General features: G+C 44.2%; 2 protein-coding genes across 3 annotated transcripts in view; one reads left to right on the top strand and one right to left on the bottom strand.

Moving 5' to 3' along the window:
- Positions 1–17,150, top strand: part of DSCAM (DS cell adhesion molecule) — an 802,011-nt gene that overhangs the window by 3,899 nt on the left and 780,962 nt on the right. The window lies entirely within an intron of this gene.
- On the bottom strand, positions 42–15,280 carry LOC144580706 (uncharacterized). Its single transcript, XM_078358823.1, has 4 exons — positions 15,205–15,280; positions 9,420–9,549; positions 1,460–1,657; positions 42–1,298 (listed from the first exon to the last, which is right to left on the bottom strand). The coding sequence occupies exons 1-4, from the start codon at positions 15,278–15,280 to the stop codon at positions 1,061–1,063; spliced, it is 642 nt and encodes a 213-aa protein (XP_078214949.1). The 3' UTR covers positions 42–1,060.

Genomic DNA, 17,150 nt, shown 5'->3' with positions numbered 1-17,150 from the left:
CATTAGAAGCAGACCTTTGTAAACACAAATTCACCTTAAGGACTTTGAAGGTGATTTTTATTTAATTCACATACATGTATGTAAGGAAAAAAATGTCATCAGGTGAACAATTTCAGGGCTTCCTCCCCTTCCCTTTCTCCCCCATTTTTATTAAGCAGCCTAAAAAAAATCTACCCAAAATCTCAGGGTTCACCTAAAATTCCTAGGCCTTTTAACTTCACTGATGGCCCTACAAGATGCCCTCTATACAAAACAAAATGCCACGCAGATCTTTGATAAATGCCAGTGGATCCTTCTCCACTTTTTGACTCTCTCCTTTGTCACTTTGGTATGACCATGGTTTGTTGCCTCAGGGGATCAGTGAGTCACAGGGGCAGAACCCATGCAATACAGCATTCTGGTAGGGAAACTAATTTTGACTAAAAAAAGTTGCCAATTTTAATCTCCAATTCCTGGACCCCCAGGTATCTGGCAAGGTATTTTATCTTAGATGTGTCTGGGGTAATGTGCAAGAAGTAGTTTGACAAAAGACTCAATTCAATGTGTATTCAAACTTGATTGACAGAGAGAGAGAGAGAGGAGGTCATTTTATAAAGATCTGTGAACACTGTAGATTGGAAATTTATGTTTGCAAAATTAAAAGGCGGGTGCCTCGAGTGGGTGCATTTACAAAATCTGTAGCATCCAGGTTTCCTGAAATTAGCTCAATTCTACGGATAAGATTGTGAACGTGGCTCATAAATAATCAATAGGTAGAGGAAAAGCATGCATTTTGCACCAGGCAGTGCATTCAGTAGTATTTCAGAAATGGGCACTTGGATTTCCTTGGCTTCCATGCGTGGCCCACCTCGCCAGAGCAGGGCAGGCACCCCAGGGTGCGCCCACACAAACAAGCGTGTCTGGGGATTTTCTCGGCTGCTGCGCTGAAGCGCACGCTGGGCCTCGGTGCCTGCACCCGCAGCCTGGGAGACAGGGAGGTGGTGCTACCTGCCTGCGGGCTGTGTCCCCTCCATAGGACACTAGTGGGCGGCAAACCTCACCAGACTCTTGCAGCCAGCCTTCAGCAGAGCCAGCAAACCCGGCCGCCGCCGAGGGAGGACGGCTCCATGCAGACGGCCAGGGGCTTTCTTCTAGAGACGCCTCCCCACGATCTCTCAAGTTCACTGCGCCCAAACTCCCGTGCCGTGGAGTTCGTCTTTCGAGAACCGTGCAAAGGCGACCGCAGGTCAGGCGGGGTCCGGCAGCCTTTGTTTTCAACTGTACAGCGGAGGACTGTATTCACAGCAATCTCTAGAAACCTAGAGGGTGCCCAGAGAGGAAACAGAGGTGTTGCAGGGGGCAGCGGGCCCGTAGAAGGGCGCATTGGCACCCCCCTTTCCAAACCCGCAAGGGAGCCTCGGCGTGGCGCGCGCCTCGGAGGTGGCAGCTCCGGGAGCAGCTCCGCGCCTGATTGGCTGACCTTCCAATGTCATTCCAGGAGCCGCCGCTTCTCCTGCTGATGGTGACAGGGGTGATGCTGACGTGCCCGCTCCTCCGCAGCCCATCAATCTCCGCAGGCACGGCTCCGGGACCGGGAGCCCCCTTCTCTCTCCCCCAGGCCCCTTGGAGAACACCTGTTCCCCTGGACTGGGGGGTTAACTCTTCCTGTTCCAAAGACCTGGGCGCAAAAATGCTCGTCTTATAGCTCCCTGCACCTCCCCCCAACTATAGTTATGTATTCTTTAATGTTGTGAAAATGCAAGAAAATTCAAAGTTGCATTTCCCTTGCGGAATCTCTGGGTTAAGATAAGGCAGTGGGAATGGAAGATTCCAGCGGCCCCACGGAGTATCCACTGTGCCGTTCTGAATTCAGAGGGTGGAACACACGGAATTCAGGTGACGCAAGGTCTGTCAAGGTGGCAGGAGGGAAGCAGGGACAGGATTTTGGTTCAGAGGTCAGACAGCTTCTGACCAGTACGTTCAGAAGGGCTGGGTTTCAGAGACCTGCTCCTGAAAATCAGATACCTCCATATTATCCTTTTTTTCTTAAAATCTTGGCTGTTGCCTTGATGGTGTCCATGGTAATCATTAACCCTGCGTTTATGTGGTGCTGATTTGACTAGTGACTGCCCCTCTCACTAGATAGAGAGGAGCCTCCACAGTCTGAGATGCATGTGAAGCCTGAGCGTGTCCTGCGCAGAGCAGAGCACATGGTATGGAGTAGTGGAAAGAGATGATGTTCCCTGTGGAGAGAAAGAATGAAGTGACAGGCAGAGCCTTTCTCCCCTCCCATCCACCTCTCTCTTCTGCCTCTGTCTGATTGGCTTCCCATCTTAGGTTTCTTTGCTGGGCTTGCTCTTCTGTCCCCCATCTTGAATTCTGATGGCTAAACCATTGGGCTCTGTTGCTCTATCCACCTTTTTCTAATGTAGAGACTCAATCACTGAAGAAATGTTTATTTTCCAGAAATGCTGTGGCTTGGGGCATTTCATTCTCTTTTCAGCAAGGGATTCGTGTTTGGAGAATCTGCTGGACTTAATCACTGGTGCACAACAGCTATATAATTGCTTTAGGTGCTCTTCCTGCTGTGCCGTGGGCCAAGTGTCACAGACAATAATTCCATTCGTGTGCTGGACCCCTTGGTCTCAAGTGTATGCTGCTAAGTGGCATGATCTACAATTCCTGTATGATGTTTATTGCCCTGTCACGTTCTGAAAGCCAGCCAGCAACATCAAACTGACATTTAGATTTCCTCATCAGCTCCTGGGAATTCGTTTCTTCATCAAAGAGCCACACAGGACATGAAAACAAAGCTTAGCTTCTCAGGCCTTAATCATCTTTAAAAAGTCATACACTACTGTTTTCTTAAATATCCCATGGATTTATGGGTTTCTTGTCATTATCTTCGTTTCCTATTTTGCAGATCCAAATATGACAGTTGGTATCTTCATCAAAGTAACAGGAGAGAATATCTTTTAATCAGTGTCAAAGTGTCGATTTTTGTCCAAATATAAAAATCAAATTAAGTGTCTTATAGCTTAAGATACTTATCAGCTTTGGATTTTTGGAGATCTCTGTTTGTTCTATGGGATAAACACTGATTTTTAAAAATCATCCAACTGGATTAAGTTTGGGTCTTTAAGCCCCTGGATTATGTACATATATATTATGGTTTAACAGAGAGGGATGAATGGGATTGAGAAGATATATGCCAAGATAAGAAGAAGGAAAGAGGCTGCTGCACAGAGCGATAGAACGACAGGGATTCATGAATCTTGCCCGTATCCCTAGTTGTTATTTTTTTTACTGAGAAGACAGTGAGTAAGATTTAAGAGTGAGCAAGCAGTGCTATTTATAGAAAGCTGTTTTTAAATGCAGCCGCAAAGACAGTGGAAGAAAGTATTGAAAATGCAAGAGATCGCCTCCATGCTAAATGCTAGCTTCCTTTAATGTCCTAGCTCTGCACAGCATTTTGTAGGAGAAAAAAAGCATACCAACCCTTGCAGAAATATTGTGAAATCTCTTTGGACTCTCTGCAGAATATTCTGGAAGTGCTCTCAGTCTTTAAGTCTATGTTGGGCTTGGAAGATGGGGGTGGGGAAGCAATGTGTATATTATCTGGAAACAGCTTGAGTAGGTCTGAACAAAACACTGGAGGTGGAGGGAGGACGTTGAACTTGAAGCACTCACTGCTGCAAATATTTTTTCTGCAATAAGCCTTGCCTTTCTTAAAGATGTTTAACAGCAGAATAGTAGGAGGCTAAAGGCTGCATGTATGTTTAGAGTAAAGCAATTACTGAGGGAAGAGTTCACATTTAGGATCCTGTGATTACCACAAGTCCCTCCCTGCTAACCTGCCCTCAAACTCGGGGGTTTGAAATTGCAACCTGCGCACTTATTTGTCAGTCTGGATGGGGCGGACAATACCACCCCAGGCTTTGTGACTGACACAAATGTTACTGGACAAGGGAAAAAGAATGCCACATGCTCTGAGAAATGAAATAGTCTTTTAAAGATTCATACATAAGTGAGCTCATGGATTTGTGTGTGTGTGTGTCTGGCACATATCACTTAGTTAATATCTCCCAGGTTCCTTAAATATATAAAATTTAACATTAAAAAAATGAAATAATCTTCCCTTCTAGGACTGTGTTTGTTCCTTACAGCATTCTGGTTTTACTGGTTCCAAGTGGACTTTACGTTTTATTAGTAGTAGAATCGTTGAATTTGTATGCGAATACTGCTGATTTACAGGTTGGAAATCTGAACAGAATTCAGGTCCTGACCTGCCCTAGAATGTGATTCTGTGGGAAGCGTTTGCCTTTTGTCTTACCAAGAACCATCTATAAAATGGATCGTTTTAGAGCTAGTCTCTCCAGCCTATGAAATTGGGATTTTGATAAGGTGATGGAAAGAGATTTGAATCATTTAATTATTAATTTTCATGCATACAAGCCTTGACTCTTTTAATATGAAAATGATGAAACAAGAAAGAGTTTTAAGTCTGGTTTTACACAAAATTTACCCTTTTATTCCACTGAAAACAGTATAGTAAAAGCTAGTTTATAGCTCTTTCTAAATACCCCTAACTTTCTCATTATTGGATCCTTCTGCAGAACAATAGTATGGTGGCACCACTCCCAGTGATGACCTTGATGACCTTAGGCTCCTAAAGTGGCTGCAGCATTATCAGGGAGTCACCAAAATGATCAGGTTGAAGCTGGTGTTAGGACCAGTGTGAGTGGGTCAGAGGGCTGAGGGGAGCTTCTGGGAGGCAGCCCATGCCGTGCACTGAAGGGCCAGCCATGCCACTTCAGGTGGGTGACTGCAGTGGACTCTCTTACATTGATTACTCTTCTGAATATCGAGTAAAGCATTGATTCTTCTCATGAGCATGAACTGCTGGATGATGGGAGTATTTCCACGATTATATCATAAGAGAAAGATATGTAGGAGGATAATTAAAACTGCTATAATTAATTCTATGAGTATTTTAATTTTATTTCTTTTTTTAAAATACAAAAAAATGAGCTATATTTCCTATATCATAAGGAAACTTTTTACTTTGAGGAAACACACTTTCTCACAAAAGAGACTCAAGATTCAATTCTTTCCATAGTAGCACCACTGTGGTGTGATTTGATCTTGGCTTCCATGGAGAGAAAGAAAACCCAAGTCCCGATCTGCTTAATTGCCCTGTTTATTTTTTAATCTTGGCTGTAGAGCATTTTTAATAACTGGTATGTAGCTTGCAGGATAGAAATAACAATGCTTTGGAATATTACTTGTGAGACTTTAGGAATGAGCTGAATTCGCCCAACAATGCTAACAATGGCCTCTACCAGCAAAACAGGTGCCATAGGGAAGGAGCCATAGGGACGACCCCGCAGGGAGGGCCCCGCAGGGAAGGGCGCGTGGCTACTTCACCACTCCTGCTGGACCTAGTTCTTGGCGGTTCCTTCAAAGGCTAGTTATTTGTCGATTTCGTTGACTAGTGAAAAGGAAATGCACAAGAAATGTGGAATGGTGTCTAAGGGACGGAATCCTCCTTTCACAAGTTGTTTAAGTTGGCAGCCTAAGTTCACAGCCTCTGTCTGGGGTCTTGACATGACAGCAGACTGTGGGTAGGATGGTTAATTACCAGATGTGTGTATGTGTGTGTGCCTATTACGACTCACCCAAATCAACAGCTATTACATCCCTAGTGGCTACTATTTTAGAATAGGCTTGATTGAATATTTGTATAGAAATCTGGGTAGAAAAATGTTGACCTCAGGGTGATCTAGGTGATCTAGGTGTTTGTTTTGGGTAAGGAATTCTCATCAGCGGTTGGTTTATTTGTGTCTTGGGGGATCTCACATCCTCAGCCTTTACTATTCACAGGCATGAGAGGACCCACATTCTCCCCCACACCTCTACCACCCAACTGCTGAGGATGGGGTGTCAGAATATGCTGTAGGCTTCTGTAGGCTGAGATTCGTGGAGGCCATGTTTATGGGAAGATTGAATATGGAGGAAGAGGCTGAACCAATGCCGTAGCCACACAGCCCCTCCACCCCTACGTCTATAAGAAGAAGGCCACAGACTGTTGACACTTCAAGCTGGATGTTAGTTAGTATTCCTTTATCTGGGCATTTCCAGGTAAGGATCAAGGACACTGGTTCTCAAAACTCTGGTGTTCTGGGTCAGGAAGAACAGAGAAAGAAAATATGAAAGTTTCCTGAAGTGCATTTCCTCACATCAGCCTCCTGTTGAAAATTCTGTTGCCAGCATTCTGGGGAATGAACTGTAGTTTGAAAACCTCCCCAGGTGTTTCTAATCCCATGTGCTTTTGTCATCTTTTCCCCCCCACCACTGGGGTCTCCCAAGTTATGGTTTGTGTGTTTGTTATGCAGTCTTAGGTTTGATAACCGGAGTCTGATTCTGCACCAGAGTCTGATTCTGCACCAGAGAGTCTGATTCTGTAGCCTTGCTGGATGCATGGCCCATGAGTTTGCAGTAGTAACATATGCCTTTGCCTGTTCCCATCCACATGATCCACAATCCATCTTTGCAAGACACACACTTGCAAAGAGGCTGCCCTAACACTAGTGAAGAAGTTGACTGAGTAATGTTCCAAGTTCATCTCCATGCTCTGTTGGAGAACTCTGTGTTGGGCAGTAATTTACTGGGAATGTCTATACAGGTTAGAGCTTCACTGACCACCATAAGGATCTGGGCAGGTTTAGGGAGAATTGGTGCTGGGGCTTAGTAGCAAGAAAGACTCTGAGAAGAGAGGAATGTGACCCTGCCAGGGGTACTCCCAGTGTGGATGCTAGCAGCTTACGACTCATCCACACATATTAATGTCAGTCTCTCTGTGCCATTTTTCTTCTTGTTTTAGCATATTTGATATTCAGGTTTATAAATGCTTGCACTTTGTCTATGGTCTTGATTTTGCTGTATTTCTCATATTGGCTCTTTCTTCCATAGCAGCTGGAGTCCTAGCAGAGAAGCCCTTTGAAACGTACATGTAACCATGAGGCTTCAAGTGAGAGATCCACAGTGGGAAGCCATCTGGGTGACTCTTGAGCAAGCTGAAGGGATGAGCTAGGATGCAGTGAGACAGAGCCAGAGACCAGATCTGTTTGCAGCTAGAGGTTTTGCTCTGACGCCGCCCTGGGTTGCTGGACATGCCTTTGTCCAGGGCACAAGTTCATTCCAGACGCAGATCTAAAGGACTTTGGGTTATCTGCTCTGTTGGATTTTCTTGGCTTTCTTTTCGGTAAATAATCGCAGGCTGACTGAATTTATCATACAAAGCATATGTCATTATGCTAAGTTGTCAGAAAAAGAGAGAAACTGGCATACAAGGGCGTATGTACATTTTAGACCTTTTTACATACAAGGGCGTATGTACATTTTAGACCTTGTTACATGTATGACAGAATTGAGGGCACTTATTGGTGGCAGATTAATTTTTTCAAAACATCGTGCCCTTGATTTTTGCTCTAAAATAGACTCAAATGTGTGCTGGAGAGAGGCCTAAATTCAGAACCTTAAAAATATCTTTTTCTGTCCTGAGATCTTATTTTAGATAATATTAAAAATAACTTTTCCTCCTAGGCATCTTAAACAAGTTCGATGTTATAATCCTTTGGTGATTTTATTGTGATTCACTATAGAAATTACCTTTTCGAGTGGCTGATTTGAAATTCAGCTTTGGAAGAAAATGCTATAAAAGCCACTGTAGGCTGAATAAATGTGAATTCTGCTTACTCACCACTACAGGAATTAGGGTAGACTGTTTCTTTGCAGTAATAGTTTCTGGATTCATGTTCCTTTAAAAGGGGGCGGGGGCATTATATTAAGGAGTCACAAGCTCTGACAGGGGAATTGTAGAAGAAGATTTCAGTTTAAAATAGCTCACAATTCCTCTCTGATTTGGAGTTTTCACAACCTACATGGTATAGCACAAACTGTTCTCTTTAAATTTTGTAGTAGAGTAGGTCAATCTTTTCCCATCTCTCCGCCACGGAAAGGGCATAAATATTTCCATCATCAGATTTAATAACCTGCATTAGACTCATGAGTAACTGTAAATGGTGAAACACTTTATAAAAAATAAAAATGAGAAGTAGTGTGACTTAGTATTATTATTAGAACAAATCCCCTTAACACATAGAAAATATTTCTCTCATACAGTAATAAGTGTTGAGTATTTTTCCCAGGGATTTCTAGCATCTTTTGATAAGAGTGAATATTATTAGGTCCAGCCTGACTAGGGACCAAGGCAGGTTAAGATCATGCAGCGAATGAATTGTAGTGGAGATGGGGGAGCGGTCTGCATTTTATCTTTCTCCAGCAGGTTGACCTTTCTCTCTTTCTCTTTAGAAACTGGAAGCAAATATCAGAGCTTACGTGTGCTCAGTGAGAGTAGAGGGAGAAAACTGTCTTCCCCGGGGGTCTGCAGGCCTTCTTTGGATTTGTTCATTGCCAAAGTCACTGGTAGCTTGCTCTCTCATGAGTGGTGGAAGACGTTGCTGTGATCTCGTGCCTGCTTAGGGCACACTGAGTCTGGAAGCAAGGGTTACCGTTCTTTCAACCCGTGAGTTTCCCCATTCAAAGGTGCTCCTGGAAGCATCTCCCTAAGGATCTCTGAATGGATGGGGCTGGTATTTAATTGTTTTTTCTGAAGTGCACAGGCATAGGCATTAAACGTTATTATAAAGCTCTGGACAGAGCCATGAGAAATAAGGCAAATCCACGAGACTGGGCAACAATTATTTTAAGCTCATTTTTTTTTTTTTTTTTTTTTTTGCCAGATGGGAATAAAAAGAGTCCTCCCTCTATTTTTATGACTTGATTACTTCTAAGAGAAGTATGCAGTGGACAAATTGTGTTCTTCAGTGGTTCTTAACCGAGGGCAATTCTGCCCCCACAGGGGACAGTGAGCAATGTCTGGAGACATTTTCGGTTGTCCCACCTCTGGTTGGGGGTTGCTCCTGGCATCTGGAGGGGACACTCACTGTAAGACGCTCAATACCCTGCAATGCACAGGACAGCTCCCCATGACAAAGAATTACCCAGTTCCACGTATTAATCGTGTCAAGGTTGAGAACCCTGACTTAAATAGCTCAGAGCCTCGTTACGGTAACATCAGTACGATGATTTTTCCTTAGATTTTAGAGTGGTTCTGGAGAGAGAGGAGGAAGGATACTGTCATGAATTTCAGTTGTAATTCCAAAGGTGATGCTTGTCATTGATTAATCTTATTCGCTATTTTCTTCCTTATTTTATGAAGAAAGGGAAGCCAAATCTGTGTTCCCTCTTTTGTCATTAAGAACAAGGATGCTAGGGGTGTTCCTGGGTTCCTCCAGCCTTTTCTCCCTCAAGCAATTATGCTAATTAGTGTTTGATCAGATGATTAAATTATAATGTGATTAATCCTGTGCGCTAACCGCTCTGAATGCATTTTCTCTCGCCTGGTTGCCCTGTGCCCGAAGCACCCTTTTCTGCGGCTGGCAGAGGCCTGTTTTTTCCGTGGATGTGGATTTCTGTTTTCAAAGCACTGCAAATTCTCTTTGTTGCCTGGTAAAAGGGAGAGGGGATATTTTTGTAACCTGTTCTCTCAGGCAAAGGCTGGACTGGAGAGGCCTCTGGGAAATATTGAAACCCTAGTTAGAAAGCACTAATGATCTGAAGATATTAGATGTGGAGAAACGCTTGAAAAGGAGGGAGCGTCTGTGTGCAGAGACAGCTGTAGAGACCCCAAAGTCCGTGCAGTCTTTTACTCTGGGAGATGTTTCACCCTTTGCCTTCCTTTCCCTTCTGAGTGTTGCCTGAAGATCTTCCTCTTGTGTATGTGGTGGCCCTGCGAGGAAGGCTCTCTGTTCCAAGTTTATATTTCCCAAAAAAGTATCCCATCATTTGGTTTTGTTTTCTAATAACACGGCTTAAGTTTGCCGTCCTATGCCATGTACTTTAGACTGGGGTTGTTGACTTAAAATGTTGACAAAACACTTCCTAATGCAAGAAGATTGGGAATGCATAGGAGAGAATGTGAGTAGAAAATATTGCTGGTGGTGGCGTCGTTGATGGGTTTCCACTCTAAGGCTGCAGATTCCCGTGGCTCATTATGTAGTCTGATGAGCTTAGCAAGGATTGAATTTTTCCTCGTGCCTAATCACTTTCTCTCCCTTTATATTAGCATCATGGGGCAGTCTGCATACAAGAAATATGAGCATATAGAATGTGTACAGTTTTTTTTAATCCAAACGTGCATGTGTTTTCACCTGGCTGGAATCATAGCCTCCTGCATTCCAGAGCAGGCCACACGATGATACCACACATCCCCGTTCTGGCTTCCCTCATCCTAAGAACCCGTGGACCACAGGAATTACTCATATAGAGAGTATATATCAGCATAGATTTCACATACCTCTTCGAATATTGTATAATGTCCTTCATAGAAATTAAAACCTCTTGGTTTCCTTTGAAGAAAGAAATCTTCTTTGTAATTATTTCCCTAGAAAAGGATAAGGGTAAAAGGAAACTCGTATGTATGGGGCATCTAAAGTGTGTGGATGCTTGAGTTACCAGATGAGTTGCCCTAGTTATGTTTATCAGCTACAGAAGTAATGCTCATGAGAACAACAGCTCAGATTCATGATTTATGGCTACATGTGAGCATTGCTACTATCACCACTGCAGAGAAGGCAGGGTTAGACCATGTGCTCACGGTCACGCAACTGTTGAATGGCAGAATGCAGCCTACGCCTCTGTTCGCTCTCAGTCAATGGCTAAGTATTTTTGATTTCAGTTTTACAGATTGTGAAACCAGGGTTTGGAGATGCTGACTCTCAGACCCTGGTCGGTTAGCCACTGTGATCTGAGAATAGCACTTCGAGCCCAGGTTGTCTCCTGTCACAGTCTTCAAATCTTCTCCCCAGTAAAGCCCCATTCACTCATTTGAAGTTTTCAAGCTGAAAATAATTATGTTAAAGTTTCTTTAAAGAGTTATTTTGGGAAAGTGAAAGATTGATTTTTAAAAATCGCTGTATAAATGTGGGAAATTCATTTACCTTTCCGTGTCAGCCAGTCCACTTATGTAAGTTAGGGAAGTAAGAGACGGGTTAATTAACTTTTACCCACTTCAGAGGTGCAACTATTTCAGGAGATTGCATTCTGTTGGCAACAGTAAAACTGGAGACCAGATGACAGTTATATTACATTCGTACTGCAGCATAGAACCCTCCCCAACTCTCAGGTTTGAATCATGCGTCTGTCTTTCAGTTCACTGTATTTCATTTGTCCTGAACTGACTACCAATTTTCTCAATTCCAAAATATCAGAATCGAACTTTTTTTGAAATTGCTAATTGGAGGCTGAAATTGTGAGTTTTGTATCCGTTAGAGCTTTTCTGAAAAAAAGACCCAAATTATGTTTGTTAATAAGAGTCTGAATCTTATTGAAGCTGAATTATTTTACTGGAAGTGTCCACAGAACATGCGTCTTGGAGAGTTTAGAAAATACTATCTAGACGTTCTCACGTCTCAGCTTGACTGAAAGCTCTTGTAATAAATAAGAACAAGATATGCCTGTGTGTGTGTACATGTGTGTGTGTACATGTGTGTGTCATGCTATGGTGATATTCTTATTGCTCTCTCACACTGACTGAAGGTTCAAGCCAGCTACTCATATGTGATATATGTCCTCTGAGAAAGAAAATTTGCTTTCCATGGAGTGTGTCCATTGTCCAAATGTGATGAAAATAATAGTCGGTATTTTTCCACTTTAAACTTGTGGAAATTCAAGGCTTACAAAGGTGAATGCCTTTCCTAAAGAAGGCATACATCCGGCCAGGGGTGGAGGCAGGATTCAAACCTGCGCAATCTAATTCCAGAACTCCTGCACTTAGGAGCTCTCAAGCTCTCTGAACTCAGAGCTTGAACACCCATGCTTCCCTGGACTGCTGGCTGCAGGGTGGGGGAACTCAGTTTATTGCCTGGGTGGCCCCTCTGCAGGGTATACGCTGCATGGTGCTGGTTGGAAGGCTGTTCTAATGAAGCCACAGCCTGGATCCACCGATTGGACTCCTGTTGTGAAGGTTGCCTTCATCCTGTCCAATCAGACACCTTACAAACCCTTGGCCAGGGGTCCCGTGGAGGGTCTGACTGCAGAGAAATTTGAAGATATTTGACTTCCTGTCTGCTGCCTAAGCAACCTGAGGTTCACAGCTGTGATGATACTGATAGAATCGCCGTTTCATGGAGTGGCGAATGAACCTAGTTACAATAATTGCTAATATTTATTGAGCTCTTCTGATGTACCAGGAGCTGTGCCACGCGCTCTATTTTCCCATCCCTTTCATCATCAAACAAGCCTTTGAGGTGCTTGTTGGTATTATTTCCACTTCACACTTGCGGAAATTCAAGGCTCACAAAGGTGACTGTCTTTCCTAAAGAAGGCATACGTCCAGCCAGTGGTGGAAGCAGGATTTGAACCTGAGCAGTCTAATTCCAGAATTCTTGCACTTGACTTCCAGGCTGTCTTCCTGCATGAATGAGCCCCAGATAGGTCAGCTGGTTTCTGAGTGCACATACTATGTAGAGTGGTGATATAGTTTGGATATTTTTCCCTGCCCAAATCTCATGTCGAATTGTAATCCCCAATGCTGGAGGTGGGGCCTGGCAGAAGGTGTTTAGATCATGGCCTGGTGCCATCCCTCATGAGGGATCCCTCATGGTTTACACTGTCTTTGTTTTCTTCATGACGGGGAGTTCTCACAAGATCCGGTCATCTTAAGGTGTGTGTTGCCTCCCCCACCTACTCTCTCTCGCTCTCTCTTGCTCCTGCTTTAGCCATCTGATCTGCCTACTTCCCTCTCACCTTTCCCCATGAGTATAAGCTTCCTGAGGTCTCCCACAAGCTGAGCAGATGCCAGCACCAGACTTCCTGTAAAGCCTGCAGAACTGTAAGCCAATGAAGCCTCTTTTCTTTATGAATTACCCAGTCTCTGGTATTTCTTAATAGCAATTCAAGAATGACCTAACACAAATGGCCGTACTTACCTGGGAAACTGGAACTGTAAGTTATGTGGAGAGACAGATAACAAACATGGCTTCCTTAAGTTTCTCCGAAGTAAGATGCTGGGGAAAATGTGGCAATATGGGAACAATCTGGGAGTCTCAGGGTTGGTTGGTTTTCATCCCAGTATTTCTGGAATCTCAGCTCATTCATGAGATGAGAGAGAGGCTCAGTCACCAAAACATTACCAAGCACTTGTGGCCTCTCCATGCAACTAAGCACCTGGTCACCGCCACTTCCCAATATGTGGCATGTGTCACCCGTGTTTCCACATCGATTTCTATGGTATTTGGATAAAAAAATTAAATGCTCCAAATTCCAGCAGACAGCACTAGGTGACCACAACCTGCTGTAGTGATCTTGATACCATGACATATCTATGTGTAACCTGACAGCTGACATTATCACCTGCTTTCTCTCCGCCTGGCTTTTCCTGTGACCTGTTTCACCAGGTGCTCACACCCACTCTGAATTCCCATGTCTCCGAGACTGTAGACTTGATGATTCCCTGAACCACCCAGCCTATCTACCACTGCCTCAGAGCAGCTGCACTCAACCAAGGAGCTCTCGCTGCACACAGGCTGGGCTCTGATTGGTCTCATTATGCAGGACCACAGACCTCGAGTGGGTTCTTAGCTGTGCCCTCAACCTCACCTCACTGCCCTCGTTGCTTTCTGTGTCTGTGAGAAGACTACTTCACACCTTTCTCACCTCCTCAAACCTCAAACTCTTGTTCCTTTCTCAGATTCTGAGACAATAACCTCACATGATTTACCGAGAAACCAGAAGAAACAAGTGAATGCTTGGACTATTCCTTGCCCTCCGACACATACACACACACACTCAATTTTTCCTGCGATCAGTGTCCACTCCTGTTTTCATTGCCTCCCTTCTACCCTACTATGAGGGGGGATTCAGTTACAGGGGTGGTTGAACACATGGCCCTGGGCAGATGAAATTGACAGCAGTGTAGTATTCCCACAGCCCAGGGGAGGAGGACAGGGCAGGCTATACAGAGGGAACTAGCAGGAGCTGTGGGAAATAGGCCTTGTAACAAGAGGGCAGGGTGGTCAGGCATGGCAGCTCACACCTGTAATCCCAGCAATTTTCAAGGCCGAGGTGGGTGGATCACCTGAGGTCAGAAGTTCAAGACTGGCCTGGCCAACATGGTGAAACTCTGTCTATACTAAAAAGCTACAGAAATTAGCCGGCGGTGGTGGGACGTACCTGTAGTCCCAGTTACTTGGGAGGGTGAGACTTTCCTGCTTGGTGTCTTCGGCAAACTTCTTCCCTCAAATCAGATTCTAAATATTGCAACCCACTCCAGGGATGAATTCTTGTCCCTCTCTTCGTCTCTCCTTTCTTTCCTCCCTGCCTCCTTTTACTTCCCTTCCTTTCTGTACTTCCTCTGTGATTTAATTTAGGTTGTGGCTCTCAATGCCCTCAGTATGCTGCTGGCGTCTACATTCTATCTGTGATTTCTCCTTTGAGCTGGGGTCCAGGCCCTGAAATCCAACGGCCTACTCAACATCTGTTTACAAAACTCACAGGCATCTCAAAATTTAATCTCTCTAAAGCAGAACTTCTGGATTTTTCTCCCTGTACCCACTTCTATCTCACATTTTGGTTATTCAAATTGAGCATAACTTGTCGCTCACTGCACAGAACTGAAATCTCAGTCATCTTCATTCCTCTCTGTCCTTCACATCTTATTTTTCAAACCACCAGCATGTGTATTGATGCTACTTTAAGAATCTGACCATTTCTTCCACTTTTACTTTTTTTCAAGCTGTGTTCTTTTATTGCCTGGATTATTTCAATAATCTGCCAACTCACAGCCGAATTTCCACCCGGTAGCCAAGGGATCTCCTCAAAATATAAAGTAGATCACATCACTCCTTTTTCCAAAGCCTCTCCCTTGATCCCTGAAATAAATACAGCATTGCCAGCACACCTCAAAGCCCTTGCACGGCCTGGCTTGGGCTGGCCCACCACACCCCTTCCACAGGGCCACGCTGGCCATCTGGATGTTTCAACAGCTTGCTGAGCTTGTGCCTCACACTGGCCTCACGTTCTGCCTGAAATGCTCTACCCTGGGCCTTTCCATGCCCCACTTCTTCACTTCCTTCAGTTCTCTGACCAAATATCACCACCTACCAGAGGCCTCCTGGACCACCTGATCTACAACAAAGCGGGCTCCCTGATTGCTCAGTTTCTCCTTGCCATGCTTCATGTTTCTTTGTAGAAGCCTGAGTACTTAAAATCATATCCTTAGAGGCTTACTGTCTCTCCCAACTGGGGAAGCCCACATTTTGTCTACTGTACTCACCTAGAAGAGTGACTAACGGGCTGCAGGTGCCCAGTAAGAAGTTTAGTGATTGAATAATTAAACTAATGAATGTTGTTTAAACCAATGTATGGCTCTCAGGGACTTGATGTCATTGCTGTCTTTTCAATTATTCTTTATTTTTTGCCAATGGCATGACAGTATATCTCTGCGCGACAGTAGTTTCTTCATTTGGAAGGTCTGCCCATGTATTTTAATTGAAAGAACGACCGGGGGCGGTGGCTCACGTCTATAATCCCAGCACTTTGGGAGGCTGAGGCGGGTGGATCGCGAGGTCAAGAGATCGAGACCATCCTGGTCAACATGGTGAAACCCCGTCTCTACTAACAATACAAAAAATTAGCTGGGCGTGGTGGTGCGTGCCTGTAATCCCAGCTACTTGGAAGGCTGAAGCAGGAGAATTGCCTGAACCCAGGAGGTGGAGGTTGCGGTGAGCCGAGATCACGCCATTGCACTCCATCCTGGGTAACAAGAGCGAAACTCTGTCTCAAAAAAAAGAAAGATCAACAAGCATTATGCCCTAGAATTCCCAACTCTCACCCCACCTATATAAGGACATAATAAAACACGTTACTTTTTAAAAAACTTCGTTGACTACCCATGTAATTTCTGATATGTTATATATACTTCAGGGCATACAAAAATATTTGGTTCTAAAATTTCTAAAATTTTTTTAGGACATGTTTACTGAACACCTGTGGTGTATGCGCCAAACTGTAACATCCGTGAAAGCAGGGATTTTGCTTTGCCCATAGTAGTATTTTCAGTTATTAGCACAAGGACTGACACGTACGTTGCTCCCTCCATATTTGTTGAATAAATGAGTAAAAACCACTTTATTAAGAGCTGTCCAAGAAGCAAAACAACTTCCTCTTTTGTAGGTGATGGCAAAGTCTCCAGGACATAGGACATGCTCACGACTTCAGAAGGGTGTACACACAGAAAAAGCTCTGCAGTGTTTGTGGAAGCAGAAAACAACTTCAGATTAGCCTGTTTAAAAAGGGCTTCAATGAGAAGGGGATTTCAAAACTTCACTTTTAAGGTTGTATATGCTTTTGACTGGGCAAGGTGGGCAGTGAAAAGATTGGCAGGAGAAAAGAGGAAAAGGAGGGAAGTCTTTGGGTGTGGAGGGAGAGACACTGAATTCCATTAAGGTTCTGTGCAAAGTCATAGTGGAAGACACATCTAAAAATGGGATAGGGACCAGGTGAGGTGGCTCATGTCTGTTATCCCAGCACTTTGAGGTAGCCAAGGTGGGAAGATTGCTTGAGTCCAGGAGTTCAAGACCAACCTGGGTAATGTGGTGAGACCCAATCTCTACAAAAACATTTTTTAAAAAGTTGGCATGGTGGCATGCACTTGTGGTCCCAGCTACTCAGGAAGCTGAGATGGGAGAATTGCTTGAGCCTGGGAGGTTGAGGTTGCAGAGAACCATGTTTGTGCCACTGCATTCCATCCTCGGTGAAAGAAGTGAGGTCCTATCTCAAATAAATAAAAATCATCAATAAAAATGGGATAAGCAGCAGATTACGGAAGGATTTGAATTCAAATTCAGTTGGAATTGAATTGAAGATTTGTGTGTTAACACGATCATCTACATTTTTGCAATCAATACAGTATTTTTGGCAGCAGCACATGGGAGAGCAGAGAGCATTGGTGGAAGGGTGGCCAAGCAAAGGCTACTTCCCTGGTGCTGTGCAGGAGTGAGATGACCTGCCACCAGGACAGTGCTGGTGGCTGGGTGCTGACAGAGGTG

Source organism: Callithrix jacchus, chromosome 21 (assembly GCF_049354715.1).
Source record: "Callithrix jacchus isolate 240 chromosome 21, calJac240_pri, whole genome shotgun sequence".
Lineage (NCBI taxonomy): Eukaryota > Metazoa > Chordata > Mammalia > Primates > Cebidae > Callithrix > Callithrix jacchus.
Note: the sequence above shows the minus strand (reverse complement) of the source record. Positions and strands in the feature narration are given on the sequence as shown.